The sequence below is a fragment of the Falco cherrug genome, chromosome 6, assembly GCF_023634085.1.
Source record: "Falco cherrug isolate bFalChe1 chromosome 6, bFalChe1.pri, whole genome shotgun sequence".
In the NCBI taxonomy this organism is placed as follows: domain Eukaryota; kingdom Metazoa; phylum Chordata; class Aves; order Falconiformes; family Falconidae; genus Falco; species Falco cherrug.
Genome location: NC_073702.1, coordinates 53060884 through 53082864, shown reverse-complemented (window position 1 = coordinate 53082864; position 21981 = coordinate 53060884). Strand labels below are relative to the sequence as shown.

The 21981-nt window shown below is 38.7% G+C and overlaps 1 protein-coding gene across 2 annotated transcripts in view; it reads left to right on the top strand.

The window, feature by feature from the left end:
• Window positions 1-21981, top strand: part of PDE7B (phosphodiesterase 7B) — a 181051-nt gene that overhangs the window by 143601 nt on the left and 15469 nt on the right. For both annotated transcript variants that reach the window (XM_055713436.1, XM_027809939.2), the window contains 5 exons: window positions 11833-11984; window positions 13262-13325; window positions 14918-15013; window positions 16680-16780; window positions 18274-18405. In XM_055713436.1, the coding sequence (XP_055569411.1) occupies window positions 11833-11984; window positions 13262-13325; window positions 14918-15013; window positions 16680-16780; window positions 18274-18405 (545 nt within the window). The remainder of the gene's footprint in view (window positions 1-11832; window positions 11985-13261; window positions 13326-14917; window positions 15014-16679; window positions 16781-18273; window positions 18406-21981) is intronic.

The following is a 21981-nucleotide window of genomic DNA, read 5'->3' as shown; positions in this document are numbered from 1 at the left end:
AGTGTGAAAGCATGCAGGCATGTTTTGCCAGGAAGTAAACAGATTTCTATATTATTTGTTCATAGACATCTAGCTGTTAAATCCATTTCTGCTGTGCATACCATATAAGCAGGAAAAACATGGTGCTGCACATCCTGTCAAAAACAAACATATATATATATATATAAATGTCATCACTGCACACCTTTTGAGAAGTACCTAAGTAATACTTGCAGTAAAATTTTGGCACCATGTTACATTTGTTTGGTGGCAATGACTGACAGGCAACAGCTGTATACTGAAAGCTGTTACAGTAAGGGAGGGATGAGGCAGAGAAAATTTTATGGTGAAATATCCTCAGAAGTTCTAAAGAAGCGCAGCATAAACATTACTCCAGCTTCCTAGTAATTCAGACAAACTGAGCTTAAGTAGTGATAGTTCCCTCGACCATATGAAATATTATTCCAAAGAACAGTACCACCCTTATTTTAAAGTAAGGGTAAACACTGAAGCTCATTCTTGAACAGAGTTGACATTCATTTTGAAAATTGACATTTAAAAAAATAATCAGGGCATTGCTATTTAATGTCAGACTAAAGGTTACTTAAATGTAATTTTTTTAAACATACTTACAGATTCAGTCAAATTGGTGTATTTTTTCTTACTACGGTTATTAAGGGTTAACACCAAGTAGACTGTATCTTTTGGGTTTTTTTTCTCTGGAGTGCTGCAGTGAAGCTGCTGTGTAGCTTAAGACACCGTTAAGTCTTTTCGGATAGGAAAACTTCCTGTGGTCTGAAAATGGGATCTTCTGTAGACCTAATCAAATCCAATTGGATTAATGTTGGCTTCTTGCTGTTTGAGCTAACGTCTGCGATGCCATCTACACATTCCTCCAGTTCCTCTCTGCAATATACAGAAAGTTAGTGAGTGTTATTTCACCTTGTCAGTGCCAGGCTGTCAGGACCGTGAGGATTTTACAGGATTCTGTCTGGAGGAGGTGCAAGGCTTTACCCTGTCTTTTCTCTGCCTAGTTGCAAACTTTCCTTGAGACATAGTTGTACTGGTGGGTTTTGGGACTGTTAAGATGACTCTGCAATGCAAAACTGAATGTAAAATATCCCTGGGTCACGAAGAACTCCTTGGTTCTGCATTGCAAAGTTCCTATGTTTGCCTCAGCCTCTTGAGTCAGTCCCTGCAACTTGTGGAGATGTGCATGACCAATGAGATACTCATTTGTGTTGATGGTACAAAGCCATAAGCTTGAGGGGAAGCTGCAGCAGCCAATGCTTATTAGCCAGCCCGGTGTGGAGACCCCTGGGAGGCAAGCAGGTGATCCCTTTTTGCATCCTGCTGTAATAAGACAAGTGGACCACCTGCTCCTGATGGCTGCAGATATATCACAGAAAAAAACCAGCTTCACATGGCAGACCTGAGGCTCCATATGCACTATGGTGCTTATGAACAAATATTCAGACTTTACAAACTAAAAGATACAAGTTTTGCACAGCCCTGTAGGTTTATAGGACAATGGGGAGAGGGTTTTCTCTTCATGCAAATAAGGCATTCGTTAACATGGGAGCAGCAGAAGGAAAAAAGACTTGGCATTAGAAACCTATTTTCCAGAAAGACTAATGGGATGGAATAGGCAAATGTTAGGTGCTGTCAAGCAGCTCAATACAATGTATAAATGATGTAAGATGATTCCAAACAAAACTTCACAAATTCTAGGACAGTTTGACTCTGAATTCGGTAGCTCCAGCTTGTAACTGAACCTAACACAGGTTGAAAGTAATGATGGCAGTTTATTGGCACTTCGTAATTTCTGTGAATTTAAATGAACCTTTTTTGTGTTCACAGGACAGAAAAGGAGTTAAACTGGATACTTGCAGGGTAATAATTTAGAATTTGAAACACTTCTGCAGTGAAAATTAACTCGATTCAATTTTCCTTTGAGCAAAGCATAGTTTGGGTTTGAGAAATAAAGGACCGCAGGGTAAGGCAGCAACAATTTAGTTCTCTGATTGACAAAGTTGCTCAGTGAGTCGTTGAACCAGATCCTGCCAGTGACTGATAGGCATTCATTAAAACCGATATCATTATCTCATGATAAGTTGTGCTGGTGAGTGTGGTGCTACATATTTCTTCATTGCATTAACCAGAAGTCTGAGGGAATTCCTTGTGATAAATCTAGAATTGTAGGTAAGCGTGCAGCAGTAACCACAGAAGACCTCACCCTGCTCCAGTTATTGCCAGGTGAAATTCAGTAGAGTAACAAAATAATATCGTTTACATCTGAGGTGAGTAAGTTTTTATTTACAAATTTGCCTGTCAAACTTTAAGTTAGAAGACAAGGAGATTCTTAAGACTCAAACAGTGGTTCTCCAGTTCTCATTTGTTTATGCTAAGCTTTTCTCTGGATTGAATTTTTGCTTGCAAATGGAAAAATTATTAACTTCTAATTGACTATATTTAAATATGTCTGTCATGGAGTTACAGAATTAAAATTGTTTCTGCTTGCATTTTTAACTTTTCCTGAAAATTTCTTCATTAGGGGCGCTTTTTTTTAGTCACAGTTTCAGTCATACCATTGATTTGGTTATCTTGCACCCACTTCTTTTCAGTAAGCCATCCACAGTATCCCAGTATCTGACAGAATTCAATTCTTTATATATTGATCTAGGAAGGATGACAAAGGAAGTGAAAGGATGTAGTAAGTGACCTGCAAAGTGGAGTCTCTGTACTAAACCGATGTTGCCCACATAGATTTCTGTTTCCTTACACCTTGCGCAACAGGAACATGGAGTGGGGCCTGAGAATATCTAAAAGGTCAGAACGTGTCTGTAGATACTTTGAAGGTATATCTGTATATTACCTAGGATCTTGGCATTGTCATGCAGGCAGAAGTTGAGTCTCCCCACCTGCTTTAAGCTTAGCTTAGCAAATTAAGTTAGTATAGATGATACACTTTTAGACCAGATGGTGATAAACAGTGATATTAGGTACCATTCAATTTCTTGTCCTTGATTTGCTGTCTGATTTGAGTCAAGCAAAATACTCTGGTTTTCAGTTTGATTACAAATAAAATGATTCTTTGCAGGCATGTGATGAATTAGGTACTACAGAAATGACAAGTGTTGTCAGGGTTAGTAAGGGAAGATACAAATTCAAGAAAGTCTCCATCTTGAGGAACCAGAGTCTGTGGATGTTTGAATCTGTGGTTTCTGCCTGTCTACAGAAGGGTCTGTTTGCAAAATTTACATTCATTTTTGGTTTTGGATTTTGAACACTCCAGGGTTTTCAGGTAGGGCCCATCTCCAGGGAAAATAAAACTCAACCACAGCCACCAACCCAAAACTAAACCATAAAGTAACCCGAACCCAAATGAGTGAGGTTAAAAAGAGTTTGGTTAACTGTCTTGTTTTGTTGCCTGTGGCTAGAAAAAGAAGTGGGAGTGAGAGATGCCTTTTTAGATATTTCTGACCCAGGTTAAATTAGGACACCAAAAGCCTTGTGAGGAAGTTTCAAGGGCTGACTGGATTATTCGGATCCCAACCCAGCCCATGGAGATGAGTCCAAAGCACCAGATGGTTATAAAATTAGAAAGGGAGAGATCTTATGAGGTCTGCATCACTTCTAGATAATACTTGCCTTAGTTCCTTATGGATAAGCATGTCCAAAAGATATTAATCAACATCCCGAAGGCACATGGGCTTCTTAATATGGTTAGTTTATGTCTGGTTTCAATGGGAAGAACATTTCCAGAACTGAAGTCAGCCTGTGGCTTTGCTTTCAGTTACCTATTTGAGGAAAATGAATTGGGATTCTCCTAATAATGTTTCAGCACAAAGATTGTTCTGTTTTCTAGTAATACTTCACTATATTCAAGAATTCTTCCTGTCATTAGAAGTCAGTCTCGTTCCCCCTTTTCATCAACTAGCAGCAAGTTTTTTTTGGTTAGGGGTGGTGTTTGCATTTTTAAGTGTTTGTAAGAGTTATCTGCAGAATTGAATAACAAGATAGATTGAAAAGTATATTCTGCTTGCTGCCATTCATGCTGCTTGTTTAGCTTTTACACTACATTTGTAGAAAATGTGAGCCAGAATGTAAAACTGATTGATGCACGTGCACTCACGCTAACAAAATGCAGTAGTTTGGGTTATGGATGCTTCAGGAGAACTCATGAGAGCAAATGGAGCAAACAAGAAACTAGATGTGCTTCACACACGAAGTCTTAGTAAACACTGACCTGATTATACAGGCAGGTTTGCAACTTACTTTTTTAATACAGATTTGGGATTCACTTCAACTGAGAATGTCGCTTTAAAAGTTTCCAAATGTTGCGTGACCCATTTTGCCACCCCACCTTCTTTTCTCTGATTAGAAAAGGGAAAGGGTGTACTGAAGATAACAGAGGATACTTTCCAAATGACCAGAGGAAAAGAAAGAACAAGGAGAAGGGATCATTAAGATGATAAATGAAAGTTGGCTTTGCTGTTATTACAGGTTATGTTGCTTTTTCTCAGGGGGAGTGAAGGAGGAGGGGATGTACCATTTCCTGTTGGAGAAACTATAATCAGCTATAGAACATTTGCAGTTTTAGGAAAAAAAAAGTCCTGACTGTGCTACTGTACGAAGGTTGAAGTGGCAAAGTGAAGGTTCATATTGAAATGATAACAACTTTGTGATGAAACAGAACACAACATGCCATTTCCTAAGAACTTGTAGGAGGTTTAATAAAAGGTGACAAGATGTTTGTTTGCATAAAGATGATTGATGACCCCAATAAAGGCTGTAAATTGTGAAGAGAAACACATCTAAATTAATCTTAAATTTGGATTTAATCTTTTCCTCTTCCTGTTGTTACAGCTAATATTCTGTTACCTAACTGGTCTTTGAAACCCTAGTTTCTTCACACTTGGTGTAATGGGATAATTTGGTATATAAGTGGGATAATCTGCATACTTCTTAAGTTCTGTAGTCTCTTTCAAGCAGTGTCAAAAGGAATATATTTTGGGATGGGGGTAAGGGGATGACTAGGGTTCTCCAAGATGCCAACAATTGCGGAGGAGTTTAAGGTTTGGAAACTCAGCTGTAAGAGGACACCATCACCTCAAGTGATGTTCAAAGAGGAAACCCCACAGCAAGGTGACCCAGAAAGTTGTTGTCCCAGAAGCTCTCGCATTTCATTAACTACATTAGCCAAAGAAGCACACAAGTACCTCTTCTGTAAACAAGACTCTGCATGGATTTTTTGCACTTGTGCAGGTGGTTGAAGAATAGAATCTTGGCTGAAAGTGGAAAATTTTAAAGGATCTTTTGTTTTGCTTCTAATTTTCTGTTTTTCTCTGATGTGTTCAAAGTCTCCCTCTCTTTCTCACAGCCTCTTCCTAATTGAAAAAAATGTTTACCCATTTAAAGAAAAATAATACAGTTGAAACCCATATGAACTATGGCACCTAACAGAAAGCACTTGACCTCTAAAACTGAATTTTATCAAAAGTCAAGGAACAAAGAATTTTTTAGACATTAGAGAAGCAAGTAGAAACAAAACGTTTATAAGAAACTTTTTGGATTCCCATATAGTTTGAGGAAGTCTCATGAGGATTTCTACATTTACAAGATTTCAGTACAATACTTGTTTATCTGTAGATATGATACAGTGCAAGGTGTTCATCTCCCTCTTCTTAATTGCAGTGACCAGTGTACATTCAGATGATAAAATTGACACAATCTCAGGATTTTTGAATCAAACCTGTTTGTCAGTTTCTCACACCAGCCACAGACGATTGAGAATTAAAACTGGGATATTCATCTGAGCTTCTTGGTCCTTCTAGACTGAAAGCTTTCAATTGACAATCTTTTTACATAGGTTTCTGGTGCTTGGTATGTTTTCTCAGGCCTTTCTTCAAAACTGCAGTGTTTCCTTTTTGAAGGGTTTTTGGACTGCAAGGTAAGGGTGCAGAATCACCTCCCTCAACCTGCTGGCCATGCTTTTTGTGATGCTGCTAGACAGTGCAGAGAGAAGAGGTTATCTGTTTTTTCTAGTTTACCAGTGCCTTCTCCAAAATTAAAATTTGAAATATTGTTTGGAATTAATTTTTAGATTACCTGGTCTAGTTCAGCTATCCCTACTCATGCTGCTGTTGTCTTTTGGATAACATGATAAATCCATAATGGAAGAAGAGATTAAGAAGGCACAGTATTTTTTTTTCTATCATTGGTGCTATGCACTCTTCTTTATAAGAAAAACTTAGCAACCAAGTCATGCAATGAGTATGGTAAACAAGACTTCAGTAAAGGTTATCTAAAGGCCTGGCATAATTTGACACACAAAAAGATGTACAAACACCAATTATTCCTCATAAATCAGTTACATATCTCTTTGGCTCTCCAATAAAAGCATTCTAATCAGCTGTTAAGCTACGAACCAGAGCAGGAAATTGCCTCCATAGCATACAGGACCAGAGCCAAATCATTTCCAAGAGTCCTTGCTGTTTGCAAACTGTCTGGACAATAAATTGCAGGTCTGATCCTCTCACCTTATCTTCCAGATATTCCAGCACTTTTGTACCAATCCTGCCTGACTCTTCAGGCATACAGTTGGAGAGTGGTGGCTGATACAGAATGTCTTTGCATCGTCAGAAGAGGGAAATGGGTATTATAAATTCTATGAGTCAAAGGCAGGTGCTTGAGGACCTGATTTATTCTGCATCCTTTTGGAAAGAAAAGGAAGAATGTCTTCTGCTTCTGAATCAGTTGGCTTTTGAAAATTAAACCTTTTGTTATCCGGTCATGCTGCTGGGTGACCTGTTTTTATTGTATGCTAAGGTGCAATAAAATAAAAAAATGCAATACTGTGAAGAAAAACTCAGAGGCCTTATTTGAATGCATAACCAAGTTTGCTTACTTTGAAAGAACAACAACAATGCAATGAATGTCTGGTGCAGAGTTAAGTACATCTTTGTCCAAATTTGATTTATGTGATCGTTTCTGGATGTTAACTCAACCATTGTTAACATAACCTCCATCATTTTTATATTCACACTGCCTGTGGGCACACACTAGTGCAGCAATGTGAAGGAAATCTAAAAGAAAACTGGAAGCAGTTCCTAGTGCAGGAAACCTCTTTCCCTGAAATAACAGAGGTTGGGGTGTAGTGAGCCGTAGCGCACATTAAGGTGAGCAGATCTGTGTAACTGGAGTGACTTTGTTTGGAGAGAGAAGGCAACCATTGATTCCTGTGGCTTATTAACCTCTTGAGGGCCATGTGCAGTATCCAGACATCATCCCTGATCTGATAGTGTGTATATGTGAAGTGGCTATCAAATTACCTAAAGAAAAATACAACCATTTTTGCTGCCTGCTAAAACACATCAAGAGACAGATATGCTGTGAGCTCAGGTCACTTGTGTTTTTGAATGTAAAAGTTACACTTTGTGAGGAATGCTTATATGGATGCTTCTGTAAATGTGTATGTAATTAATACAGCATGTCTGTGTAATCCATATGATAACTTTGTTCAGAATACAAGGAAGGATTCCCCCAACTGCTGTGCTAGGCAGGAATTCCACAGGATATGAGAATGGGCATTTTTTAAGAGATATAGATGATACTTTTTTAAGGTAAACAAAACATTCAGAAGTTGCCACAATGATTAAAGATAAACACAGATCTCAAAGGAAGTTTTATGGGGATAAATAAAATATGTTCTTGCTTGTCTTCAATGCTCATTTCAAAATTGCACAGTTACTAAAACCTTCCCATGTGAGCCTTGCAGCTTGTGTTCTTTAACTAGATAATACAGTGTATGGTTTAGTACTCATAGTTCCACAGTTGAAGTTCAGATTTATCTGCAGTGATGTTTTTGATTCATTTACTGGTAATTCAATTTAACCTAATTAGAAATAGCTATCAATAACTTTATGTTTCAAAGTCACTGTATGACTTCCATCAAGTGTCATCATTGAAATTCTGCATTTCCAATCTAAATTGAAATTTACAGTTGTTAGTAAGGAAGTGGCATGTTCAGCGCATTGCTGCAAGTCATTCACATAAACCCTTAATCTCATCTTAAAACTGCATCTTGATTTTGTGTCAGCTGGTGGATCCCATGTGTGAGGAGTGGCACTTCATTGTTGGGAGAGTCAGGTGCGACTGCTGAACTGACAGAATTCAAGCTTTCACTCTCAGCTGCTTCACCTCTTTAGTCGTCTTTTTTCTCTCAACTTCATATGGCTGCGCTTTTCTTTTTCGTTTTGCACTGGTCTTGGGAAGGGAAAGAGAAACTGCTGATGAGATTATAATAGTTTGGGGGGTGTTGTGCTCAGAGAGGGACAGAGTCTTAGTCCAATTTTATGCAAGACACCATCACAATGAGGTACATTATTGCGGATGTCATAGTAATCTGTTACGGGTCATAGCCATCGTCTGACAAGTTCTGTGGTTCATAGACAAAGCAATTATTACTGAAATGACCCAAAGGATGTGATTGTAACAGGATATCCTTTAAGCCAACATCCAGAGTTTGCATGTTGATAGCCTGCAGCGCGGGATTTGGGCTGTTCTGTCAGAGCCCCATTTTAAAAATACATTTCCTACTCTTCTTTATCAGTATTATGAACTCCTTCCCTTATGAATGAAAATACAGGACAACAGATTATTGTGGGTAATCTTTTTTGCATAATCTGCTGTAATACAGTGCTCATCTGAAGCAGCATGTCATGTTTCAGAGGCGCTATCTGCTGATGATTAAATTTCAGTTCAGACCCCTGACAGCCGTACAGAGCAATGTGAGAAAGCAGAGGCAACGAGTTTGATGGTTCAATTCAGAAAATATTTTTCACAATAAGAATTTATTTATTACAGCCTGATGTGTTTGTGATTTGCTAAGTATTATTTGTGCTACTGAAATAATCTCTTAATCCAAAGGATAAAATACCCACTTCTTCCTAAGTCAGCGGTATGGCTGCTTGTTGGGACTCGTTTTAAGAACAGTTTAGGGGAGCACAGAGAGTGATTTCAGTAATCTGTATTTAACTGAAAAAAACAGGTATTAATTTAGATAAAAATTAGTTGGAGGACATACTCATTTTTAATGTACAAAAGGGAAGTTTTCTGTACATTAAAATTTTAACTTGTTACCTGAAAGCAGTGACAGCTTGGGGGCAAAGATGGAGTTAGGAAAAGCTGTAAGGGCAAGAATCAGCTAAATTTAAAGAGTGAATTAATTTTAAGAGTGTTTTGTTGTCCAGGAATTAAACTGAATGCCAGCCTTTTCTTAGCAGCACTATATAAATAAAGAAATGTGAAAACGTTACTGGTTGCTGCACGTGTCGCTGTCACTGGGTAACTGTTAGCACCTATGTTAGTCACTCCTTCAGTGGGCCATGAAATTGTTCCAGCTTTTAAAATGTGTGAGAGAATTAAGGCAGGTGCTGTCACATCATAAATGAAAATCTAACCTTCAGGCTGGTACAGTAGTGACATTGTTACTGTTTGCATTCTTGAAAACACATGGCTTGTCAAGTTGCAATAAGATTATTTTGTGCTTTTATATTATTAAAACTCGGTGGCGTCTTTCGGCTGCCCACGAGAACTGTGATACTTACAGGTGTAAGAAAATACATTCATTATTGATAGTGTGTAAGTACGGGGGGGTTTGTTGTTGTTGCTACTGATTTAGTGTTGCTCAATAGCTGTTGGATTACTTACAGAAGAAACTTGCTACAGAAGGTACTTGCACATCTGCTGTGGAGAAATCAAATACTGAACCATCTATGATCTGAAAAAACCTTAATGGCTTTTCTGAAAAACCTCTCAGAATAATAATACTCATCAAGAAAGCAGCCCCGAGGAGAAAGCCTTAAGGGTGTTGGTTGGTGAGAAGCTCAACATGGCCTGGCAGTGTACGCTTGCAGTCTGGAAAACCATCCGAATTGTGGGCTGGACCAAAAGCATGGCCAGCAGGTCGAGGTAGCTGATTCTGCACCTCTACTCCTCTCTGTGAGACCCCACCTGAAGTGCTGTGTCCAGCTCTGGGGACACCAACATACAGAGGACATTGTTGGAGTGAGTCCAGAGGAGGGTCATGAAGATGATCCAGGGGCTGTAGCCCCTCTCCTATGAAGACAGGCTGAGAGAGTTGGAATTGTTCAGCCTGGAGAAGAGAAGGCTCTGGGGGGACCTTATAGCAGCCTGCCAGTGCCTAAAGGGGGGCTACAGGAAAGCTGGGGAGGGACCTTTCACAAGGGCATGTAGTGATAGGACAAGGGGGAATGGCTTTCAACTGAAATAGGGTAGATTTACATTAGATATAAGGAAGAAATTCTTTACTGTGAGGGTGGTGAGGCACTGGAAGGGGTTGCCCAGAGAAGCTGTGGATGCCCCATCCCTGGAAGTGCCCAAGGCCAGGCTGGATGGGGCTTTGAGCTACCTGCTCTAGTGGAAGGTGTCCCTGCCCATGGTGGGGGGGTTGGAACTAGATGATCTTTAAGGTTCTTTCCAATCCAAACCATTCTATGATTCTATAATTCTAAGATAAAAACAGCATACAGAGTAAAATTTTAATTTCACAGCAGAACAGTGCTCAGCATTTTTTCATGAAAATAAAAAGCAGAATAGGGAGAGTCATCTTCAGTGCATGGATATTTTTCCTGAGTTCTTATTTAAATCTGGAGTCCAGTGAAGTGCTATGCAGCTTGTTTCTCAGTCATTACTGTTCTCTCAAAGGAATGTTTAATCTTCATTTTCTTTCAAGATTCTTCTTACAAATAAAATTGTGTTGAATCTACTACCTTCAAACAACTGTCCAGTTTCAGTCCTCCCTTTTTGAAAAACTTATACCAGACCGCAAAATGAAAATATCCTAACTGTACATGACGTTCTGTTAAAAATTCAGATGAAATCACCTAAGTCATTGTCAGTCTTAGGAAGCCTGGGTATTTTTCTTGCTAACAAGGTAATTTAATTACTCTAATTACTGATTTAATTACTGTATAAAAACGGCCTTGCTTCTTGTGTCAAATTTAGCCCTATATGAAAATCTCTTAATACAGCATTAGGGAATTAGAATTATCCTGGTACTGAGTGAAAAAAACATACTCTTGTATAACTAGAATTGCATGTATTGCCTGAATATATTTGCTTTCCTAATTGTAGAACTAAAATATTTTTTTCATTTATAAACTGCCTTAATGTGCAGGACTGACAGCAGACAATACAATAGGATTATTAACCTATTCTTACTTATTCCTTTCTTTTCTCTCATTTTCCAAAAGTGGGTCATACATTTGTGCTTTCAGACTGTATTTTGAGTTCTCTTTTGTTGTCACTTTTCTGATTTTATATCCAAAATCACCTTGCATACTAGTGCTATGCAGTTTTAATGTATTCCAGTGACACTCCTGTGGGGTAGCAAGGTAGTGCCATTTTCAATTGTATAGCTAGGGAAAGGAGGCACGGAAGAATAAGAGCATCTTCCCCGTGCCTAGCTCTGCCTAGTCACTTAGGCTCCCTCCAGACCTGTACAGTTAGGTGATACTTCACCCCCACAATGACTTAACCTGGATCACATTAAAGCCTGTGGCAGGCAGTGAGTGTACTGAACTCAGGTCTTCCAAGTTCTACGTTAGTACTTCTTTTACAGGAATGTATTTCCTTTTTGAAGCAAACACATATATTATGCTGAAGTATAGGGATCTGAATACTGCTCCTTCATGTGGATTGGCAAGAAGCACGAACTTGATGATTTTTGTATCACTATTTTAAAGTTTTGGCTGTTTCTCTTTTTAAGTAATTGAGAATGTCATCCATCTTGGGTTTCATGGTTGCTGTACTGATTGCTTTTCACAGATACTACACTCTCAGGGGAAATTGGCACCAAGAAAAAAGTGAAAAGACTGTTAAGTTTCCAGAGGTATTTCCATGCATCCCGGTTACTGCGTGGAATTGTACCGCAAGCGTCTCTGTACCTACTGGATGAGGACTACCTTGGGCAAGCAAGGGTAAGACAGGTCTCCAGATCTCCATTTCTTTTAATAATATTCCAGTAAGCGTCGGTTGTGTTTTCAGTCTTCAGACAAACAAATGTATGGCTGATCTTTCTTAAATGGCCCACATTACTTGCCTGCCTCACAGCAAACAGACTGTCCATTCCTCTTTTATGCTTACGGCTTTAAAGGCTTAGTCTCAAAGCAACAAGGACATGTCTAAATCTATTCAGCATTTTCAGATTCTGTCAACTTAAATTATAATCTGGATTTATTAAAGGATGAAGGATCCCTGGCTGAGTTACTGATTTAAGTAAGCGCAGCCTCAACACAGGATTTAGTTCATCCACTTGAAAAAAGACAGCTGTCTCTCAGCTGGTATGGAGCATCTTATTAGGGAACCCACAACAGCTCTCTGTGATGGCAAAGGTTAGGAAACAGGGAACATTCACTGCAAAGAACTTCACAATAATCAAAATATAATTATCTTATTTTGCAGCTCTTATACTTTCTTTGAATGGTATTTTCTAAAAAAACTCGTGCAACTGATGACATTGGGATTATGTGCCTAGGAAATTTTTATTCTCTGCAAGAGAAGATTACGTGCTAGGTGTTAGAAAGTAATAAAGAATCCATAACTGGGTTTGAATATAGACTAAGCGATGGGAATGAACGCACATTTCATTCACACATATGCCATTGCAGGTCATACAGTTAGTCCAGAGTCAGTTTCTTGACTGAACTGATGTAGCTGTAAAAACACTGTATATGGTGATAATGATGGATTCTTCTGCGTGGCAGAGTGGGCTTCACAGAAGCACCGTATCTAAGTTTATAAAAGCTATTCCTGTATATTGGTTTGTTTAACAAAGTTTAATTTGTAGTCACCATGAGAGCTAAGATTGTGGTTTACTGTAATAAAAACCTAAGAGAATTCATAGTAAATTGATTTGGGGACATGAAAGAAGAATAAAAAAGTTGTGCAGTGGAAGTGTCTATTTTTGTAATCTTTTGTTTTATAGTATTCAATGTTTTGAGCTCCATATAGAAGGTGCTTTTAATGTCAAGTTCAAAACCTCCTCAGTAAAAAGTGCAAGTGATATTTTATGCAGTATAGCTAAATTTGGTTTCTGATGTCTGATATTTCAAATACATCTCTCTAGCTTTCCTGAACTAAACTTTATAGCTGCTGCAAGCAATCCTGTGATTGATTACTGTGGAGTAATAATTTAAATCTGCTTTACAGTTTGACATACCAGTCATTTGCCTTTTCATATTTCTTTTTTTTGTAGCATATGCTATCCAAAGTGGGAATGTGGGATTTTGACATTTTCTTGTTTGACCGCTTGACAAATGGTAAGTAATTTTAGGTTTTGTTTTAATATCTTCATACATAACTGTTCTAAAAATCCCTAATTCATTGCTAAGTATTTCCAGTGTAGATTACTGAAGGGAAATTGGACACAGTTAACTTATCTCAAAATCATATCCTTGAACATTTTCAGGCTTTTCATGAACTGTAGGATAATGTTTAAAGTGTAGGTTTGTATTAATCTAATCTCCTGCATCTGTTGTGGTCACCTTTTCAAGGTGTTTCTGTTTCCTTTACCTGGGAAATTCCAAAGGTACTTTAAATATACCTATTAGATACATTGGTCTGTAAGTCCAGACCTCCATAATGAGTTGATTTTTATCGACATGAGTTAAAGATACCCTTGCTTCTGTTCAGCAGCAAAAATCAGGAAATTCATTAATACAGGGAAAAATCTGTGAATTTTTTTGTCTGAATATATGCCTGTAACACCACACGCACATCAATGTCTGGGCAACACCTCCTGATCAGGTAACTGCGGAAGAGAGTCATGATCACACCTTTCTTCTTTATGTATTGCTCATAGGAATGAGATCCCTCATTCCTCAACCCGATCTAATTAGATTTGGCTGGGTCAGAAGGTGTAGCAGAACGGTGGTTTAGAGGGCAGTTCAGCTGAGTGACTGGCAGCGGAGACTGGAAAGGACTGCAAATGGCAAGGGAAGCAATGGTGTAATTCTTCTAAATTACCTTTCCACTCCCCTGCTCAGTAGTCAAGGCCAAATAAATTTCCATGTCCTCTTCATACACAGATTTATTTTCTTTCCTGAGTTACATTAAATAAGAAAAGACTCTCTTCAGACATCGTTTATATGTTCTATGGGTTGCTTGGTTTGGGTTTTTTTTCTAACTTTCCTGGAAACATTGCTGCTGAATTATGCAGTGCAGACTTTTTTGAATACTGTGTGTACATATAGTTGTTCATATAATACTAGTTAGGCGCAATTTTGACAGTGTTCCCAATATTGGATTCACAGTAAGGCCAATGTAACATTACAGTGGGACTTGAGACTGTAAATGCTGCTACTCATTTTTCCTGTCTGCATCATCACTATGAGATACGATTGTAGCTGAGCTAGGTACATGGGTTAATTACGTGTTTGTATAGCCATGTGTAAAATAAAAGAAACCCTAAAACCTGCTGATTTCTCAGTAATTAATTAATTAGTACAGCATAACAAACTGAAGTGGCAGAAAAGCCATTCTCTTCTCTTTCAGTTCTGGAGGTAGACCTGGATTATGAAAATGATATGGTTCTCAAACAAGCCTGTCAAAAGATTTTCAGTTAAAACTATGTAATTTTGCCTTTTGTGTCATGTTGAAACAGCAAATATGACTTTGTGACATCTAGACACCAGAATGGGACTCCACTGGTACAGCCGTACCATCAAATCTTGATTATATATAGGAGTAATTTATATAAGCTCCTTTTCAGTATATGAGTGTTGGCAAAGTTCATATGATATGAGCTAAGGTGATAGGAGCTGACTAATCGTTAGGACATTACCGAGATTTTTAGTCTTACTTTGTAACTACATGTTAAGGGAATCTAAGGGTTGTTCCTTTCTGCTTTTAGGAAACAGTCTGGTAACATTGCTTTGTCACCTCTTCAACGTGCATGGACTTATTCACCATTTCCAGTTAGATATGGTTACATTACACAGGTTTTTAGGTAAGTGCTCACCTCAAAGCCATCTTTAAATGTAATTTACAGCTTAAGTAGGGCATCAGAGAAGGCACTGGCTTGGTCTGCGTATCTATGTAAAACCATGACATTGTTGCAGGTATTTCAGGAAAACATTTCTGTGATCTATATTAGCATACAATTTGCAGGCACTCAGGTACTTGGTTCAGTACCTGTTAAGTCAATGAAGGGACTTAAAGGACTCTGCATTGGGCTGAAGCATCCCAGTACCACTGTTTCACTGTTGACTTAAAAAAAGTGTGCTGTGCAGAGATGTGGCCAGACATTGCAGAACCTACCCGTGCACAGTACAATTGTGGTGCAGTGTAATTATTTTAGTGACTAATAGACCACTGAGACACAGGGCAGTTAGAAGCTTGTGTGCAAAATTTAACAAATTATATCAAGCTGTCTGCACTGAATAGTGTTGATGAAAGCCCCTGCTGCTGTTACTGCCAACAGAAATATTAGCCCCATGCTGTCAGTGAACCAAAAGAAGAAATTGGCCAAAATCAATTACTTTTTGCATCATGTTTTGAATGCAATTGAATGCTGGTTTGTTAGGCTGTCAGGCGGAGTTTCCAGTGCAGGGTCTCTTCTTTAAGACTGCCTAATCGTCACTTCTGGAAAGCATTCCTCGGGCGTGGAGACAGACAAAATCTCCCTGCTGATTCTAACTCCTGTGGGCAGCCATGAAGTGGATGCTCAGATAATTAGAGCTAGCAGTACTCAGGGTTTAAAGGATTACCCACTGTAACTTCAGATGCCTGTGGAGCTGGAAACAAACCGAAGGCTAGGACTTTCTCCGGCATTCCCCATGCTGGAGATGAGTGCCATGGGAAATTTGCCGGTTACTTTTCTGTTTGATTAATTTGATAGTGTCTAGGAAAGCACTTTGGGCAAGATCATGTGCAGCTTCCAGTGTTCACATGGTGTTGCCTTGAGACCACATAGTGGTGCAGGCACTGCTGCAAGGAACAGATGAGTGCAGAGCACACACCTCAATGATCTTCTGTGTGAGTGAAAGCTGAGAGTTAAAAGGTTGGTGCTCCTGGTCCAGCTGGACCAGTTCCAGCACTGCAAACTAAAACAAGAGGGACTGGTATTTTAAAATGAACACATAGATGTGACTAAAATTATCACGGAAGATTTTGCTTCGGATACCCGAACGCTGTATCTTTTGATTCTTTGCCTGGAGGATGTAGGAATGCCTCTGACTGTAGTCAGTCACTTCCATAACAAATGATGCCAGGGTATCAGGGCCTCACTCCCTGCTGCTGTAAAAGAGGTGGTACTGCCTTAATGACATATTACTTCCCTGTGACAGCAGCCTAAATAATTACACTCCAATGTGGATAAATTTGCCTCTCTTCCTTATTTATTTTACTCCTGAATGAGAGCCTTCACGAAGGCAAGAAAGAGTTGATTTATGAACTAGACCCGGTATATCCCCTTGGGCCTCACAAATCCTTTCATGCATTTTTTCTCTAAAGGTATCCCAATAAGAGCACCAGTCTAAGTAAGCTACAGCTATTTGAAGAAACTCCTTAGGCAGCTGACTGTAAAACCTCAAATTGTGTTTTAAATCCAGTTCCCACTTGTGGCCATGGCATTCAGAGACAAAAGGATCTTTGTTTTCTGTTTTGGTTCCCAGTTATGGTTCAAGAAGATTACCATAGCCAAAACCCATACCACAATGCTGTCCATGCTGCTGATGTCACACAAGCTATGCACTGCTATCTGAGGGAGCCCAAGGTAATGACAACCTTTCACACTGATGTTGCTTTCAGATAATTCTCACATGTTTTTCCCAGGATTGAAAAAAAAAAAAAAACCAAACCCAACCAAAAGCTATTTTTAGGTAGCGGAAAATGATTTTGTGCTTGCAGTCAGCAACAAGTCAGTAGCAGGATCAGCTACAGATTACAGACATTTCAAACAAGCTACCGGGGTCACTTCTCATCATGCAGGTGACATATCAAAGTGCTGTCGTACGAACTGCAGCTACCATGGTCATGTGTACCAGCCACCCACCAGTGTCTGCAGTCCTCCCATCAGAGCCATCAGAAGGCAACATGTGCCTGTTCCTCAGTCACCTCAGGGGACAAGCCCCTCACATCAGTATTTGTAAATACTAAATTGGGCAGTGCAACACCAGAAGAGGGGAAAACAGTCCCTTCAACTGGGTCTGTGACAAGGGTATCCTCTGCAGGAGTGAACAGCAGCTTTTGACTGCTGCAGCAATTTTGACATTGCTTTATGTGTTACTGGAAGGCACTGTGACAGCGTAATGCTGAGCCACAGTATAAGAATATAACTTATCTTTCCTGGCTTGACTTAAATGAAAAGAAGTTCTGCTAGAATCAGCAAACTGTTAGACCAGAATATAGTAATGGTGAGGACAGGAGCAGGCCCCAGCTTTCTTGTATTTCCATCTCCTGCAAGATCTGCAAGTCCCTTCTGTCAAGAAGTGCAGAAGACAGCCAGCATCCAGAATCTGTACCATACTGCTCCTCGTTTCTCATCTCAGGATGCTTTTTTCAGCTTCTAGGCCTGTACCCTGTACAGAATCACTGGGCTGGTAATAACTACCTCACTCTCAAACAGAGAAAATGCTAAGGCTTCCTATTTTTTTCCCAATAATAAGAAAACTTGTTTCTGAATTATAAGCTGTATATTAGAAGAAAATCTGGGCAGGTTTTCGAACTTGGATGTCTCTAGTTAGAAATGTAAATTATGTTCTCTAATAAAATACCTGTGTTTAAGCTGAGATACCTTAACAGCCAAGTTTGAAATTTCAAGAGTGCATAAACTCTGTGTTTTACAAACAGTGCTGTGTTGGAGAAATTAAGCCTGACATACTGTTGGTATTACTAAGTACTCTGTGAGGCAGAGCTCTTATCATGTATGCTAACACATGCCGACCTGCTAGTATACTTACATACTTTTTAAAGCTGAATCTCTTAGACTATGCTCAAGCACTTCTATAACAACAATCCTTATATTGCCTTGAATGATAAAGAGATAAGAAATACAAACTGTAATAAAATGCGAGTATATATAGTCTGGTATCTTTATAGATGTTTGTTCAACAGTCATCTTAAAAATTTATTTTATATTTGGCATTTGTGTAAAAATGGCTACAAAACTGCAAAATGCCATTATGTCAGCTTGTTTCTTTATTTGCCAAAAGAAAAAAAAAAAGTTTACTGTTCATGTTCTTGTTGTAATTAACATGTATAATTCAGCTTGCCAACTTCCTCACCCCGTCGGACATCATGCTCGGACTACTAGCTGCTGCAGCTCATGATGTTGATCATCCAGGGGTCAACCAACCCTTTCTGATTAAAACTAAACACCACCTTGCCAGCCTGTACCAGGTAAAACTGCTCATCAAGTTTATAATATGTAAAATGGTGTCAAGGAGTGTCTAAGCAATTTGCAGTGAACTTTAATGCCAAAATCTGGTGGCGGGGGGATGTTGATCAAATCAGCCTGCACTTTAGAGTCTGGACAATTTCAGTTAAGCTTCTCACTGGGTGTCGTCTTACAGCAAAGCTGATACATATGAGAAAGAAGGTGGAAATGTCAGATTTTGTTGAGGACATTTAAGCCAAATCAGTTGCCTGGGTTATTTCTGCTGTAGATCATCTGGGGTAAGGAGCGGTGGGTAGGAGACAATTTGTACTTCATCTTCCTTCAATGAGCAAGTAAGTAGCAGGCATGTTCTAAATTGGCATTGTATTAAAAAACCCTTTTGCTTCATGGGGCTCTAGTAAAATTAAACACATTAAAAAAATCAAAATTAAATCCTGCCATTAAAAAAAAAATAGAAGATAGAGGAAACCAAAGGAAAAGTTGTAGATATTTACACTAATGTGCCTAGAGATATAAAGTACTTTTAAAACAGCCACTAGGTCACACCACAGGCTGTCTACCCCAGTATCCTGTTTCTAAGAACAGCCAGTAAAAGTTCTCACAGAGAAACTTAAGCCTGGGATAAGTACAGAGTTGTTCCACCTGGTATACATCCTCCAAGCTCCGGCAAGCAGTAGTAGACTTCCTGAAACACCACCACAGACACTCTTGTTCAGTAACTACCAGTGAACCCATCCTGCCCCGATTTTTGTGGTCCTTTTTGAATATATATGGCAATCACTGTAGCTCTGGATTTTACCTACAGCTGTCCTATGTTTATAATCTTTGTGTGCACGTACACGTTATTGTATATGCTCACCTGTATTCTTTACCTTATACTTACATATACATGCTGAAACAATGCCATAAATCATTTTGGTTGCACTAACTGTTATTCATAGCTACCATCGATTTCTAGCTTTTGGAAGAGTCAACTTCAGCCTTTGTAATAAGGTGTCAGAAATAGAACAGCCCAAGTTAAAAATTAAGCTAACTGAAGAAGACTCCCTATTAGCTATGCACCTTTCTATACATACTTAGCAAATCAAGGGTTCACTGTGCTTACTACTTGAAAAGAGATTCTCTTGTTTTCCCCTACTCAAGCAACGTTTGGGTTTTCCCACAAGTGGATCCTGTAACTGTGCAGCTGTCCAGCCCTGAGGTATGGGAACGGGCTTGGACCATGGGAGTCTCAGCCAGGGCATGGTGATGCTCAGACACTTAAAACTTTGTGACTGGCCTTGTCACAAGCTGATGCAGGTTGTTAAGTCATACCCATATGTGTCTGGTGTATTTTGCTCCAGTCTTTCCTAAATGTCAGGCCAGCAGGGTGGGGAGGGAAAAAAGCCAGGGCACTAAGCCAGGAGACTTTGAGAAGGTTATGTTAAGGAGCCTTTGAAGAGGAGTGGGTAGAGCCATTCCACAAAAACCCTGGTCCTATTAAAAGTTATAAACAACTTCTTCTCAAATTAATAGTGGGAAGCAGTAATATATAATTAGGTTGAAAATTCAGGCTAATCTGTAAGAAATGTAGCTAAAATAAAATATTAGTATTTTGGAGAGGTGGTTTCTGCTCAGCTAACTGAGCTTGAAATACTTTCAAATGTTGGTTAGAAAAGGCAGTAACAATACAGAAAATGCAATCTTTCAACAGCAAATTTGATTTTTAATATCCTATTTAGGGACATTCACTGGCAAGTTTGTCTTACGTTATTTTATCTGAAATTGATCCCAGATTGTTTCCAAAGTAGTACACAGTGCATGGATGCCAATAAAAATAACAATGCTGGAAAAAAGTATTGCCGAAAACATTTTTAGTCAAAAATTTAAATTCAGTGAATAGGCTTTAAAACAACAAATTATATTTTTCTCAAAATCAGTACTTTAACATGTGCTTGAAACCGAAACAAAAAAGTTGTAGAGTTTTTGGTTTTTACGTAGCAGAGCCACAGAACTGCTGGGACTGAAAAATGATCAAACAAAAGTAAGTAATTTTAACATTGCTGGCAGTCATCTGTAACCGAGACTGAGTTATCTGTTTATGGCATCTCTTTGCTCTTGATTGTACATTTAAATTAGAATGAGGTTAGTCAGTATTTGACAAAGATACAAAGCATTTGACAGCTTCTGAAGTGCATCTGTGAGGAGGAGAATCATGTTTCAGGAAGATAGGTGTCATCACCAATTAGTTCAGAGCTTTCAATATTTATTTTCAAACTAAATCCATATTTTATGATCCAAGGCTTTTTTTTTGTAAACAATAGGGTAATTTCCACAAGAGTGTATTGCATGTGAGGCACTGTTATTTTCCACAAAAACAGAAGTGCCTCATTCAAGTCTCCAGTCTTACAAAGACAGTTGAGAGTATAGAATGTGACAGTAGGGATCTGGAGGTCATTTATTTCTCCTTTGAGGAGCACACCACCATTCCTTGTTACGTGATGCAGACTTTGCTTCTAACTTCCATTTGCCATTAAAATGAAAAAAAAAAAGTTTTATTCGTGCTTGATAATCACTGTCTTAGGTCTCTGTAGACTTAAAAGTCACAATTGAAATTCTGGTTGATACATTTGGCTTATCCAACATTATTTCTGCTGCTTTTGACTGAAAGCAGCATACAATTCAAGACTGCTCTGCTAGAAGCAATCCTGCGGTGTAGTCATCCAAAGCTCCACATCAGACCTAGCACCAGAAAAAGTCATACTGCTTTTTAAAACAAACAAACTCTATTTTACTGAAAAATATGTATGAATTTCCTAAGAAAACAAATGGCATTGATATTGATATAAATGTTGTGGTTTAACTTCAGTAATAAGAGACTTGAGATCTATCTTTGTTCGGGTAGTAGCATAAAAGTCTGGAATGATCCCATACAACACCTGTATTACAAAACAGGTTTCAGAAATCTATGAAAGACTGCTTTACAACTAATATAGATGTATATAAACTAGAATTAGGAAAATACATTTTGGCATCAGTTATGACAGTTCTACATTGCAGTCTTCTTTAAAAGCACCATTTCTAATTAAAGTATCATTTTCAGGTTTTTAACATTGTGTAGTTAAACCAGCTGCTCAGTGGCTAAGAATAGATTACCAGATTGAAAGAAAGTTAGATCCTCTTCCACTCCGAATTAAAACTGATGTTTTCTCTGCACCTAGTTAATAGTGAGTCTTTCTGTCTTCCAGTTATTATCCCTTTCCAAATGCATATGTCAAGTGCAGTGGTTTGAATGGCTCAGGGAATGTCACAGATTGGAGATTTGGTGATAGTCTAAGTAAAAAGTCAATTTTTTTCCTCACAGTCCTGAAGTCTGTGTTATAGCAATCCACTAGTTTTAGGCAGTAGATGTGACAGAGACTTCCTATCATGCAGGCTTTAAAACAAACCTGTTCTACTCAGTTTTTAAAGAAATTAAACATTAGGCAAAGCAGAGCTGAGAAGCCCAGTCTGTAAGCCAGCACATAGACTTCCCTGTGTGGGCTATCTCCCCACCAGCCTTGGCAATCAGATAGCTCATGGCAATTAGTCTTAATAAG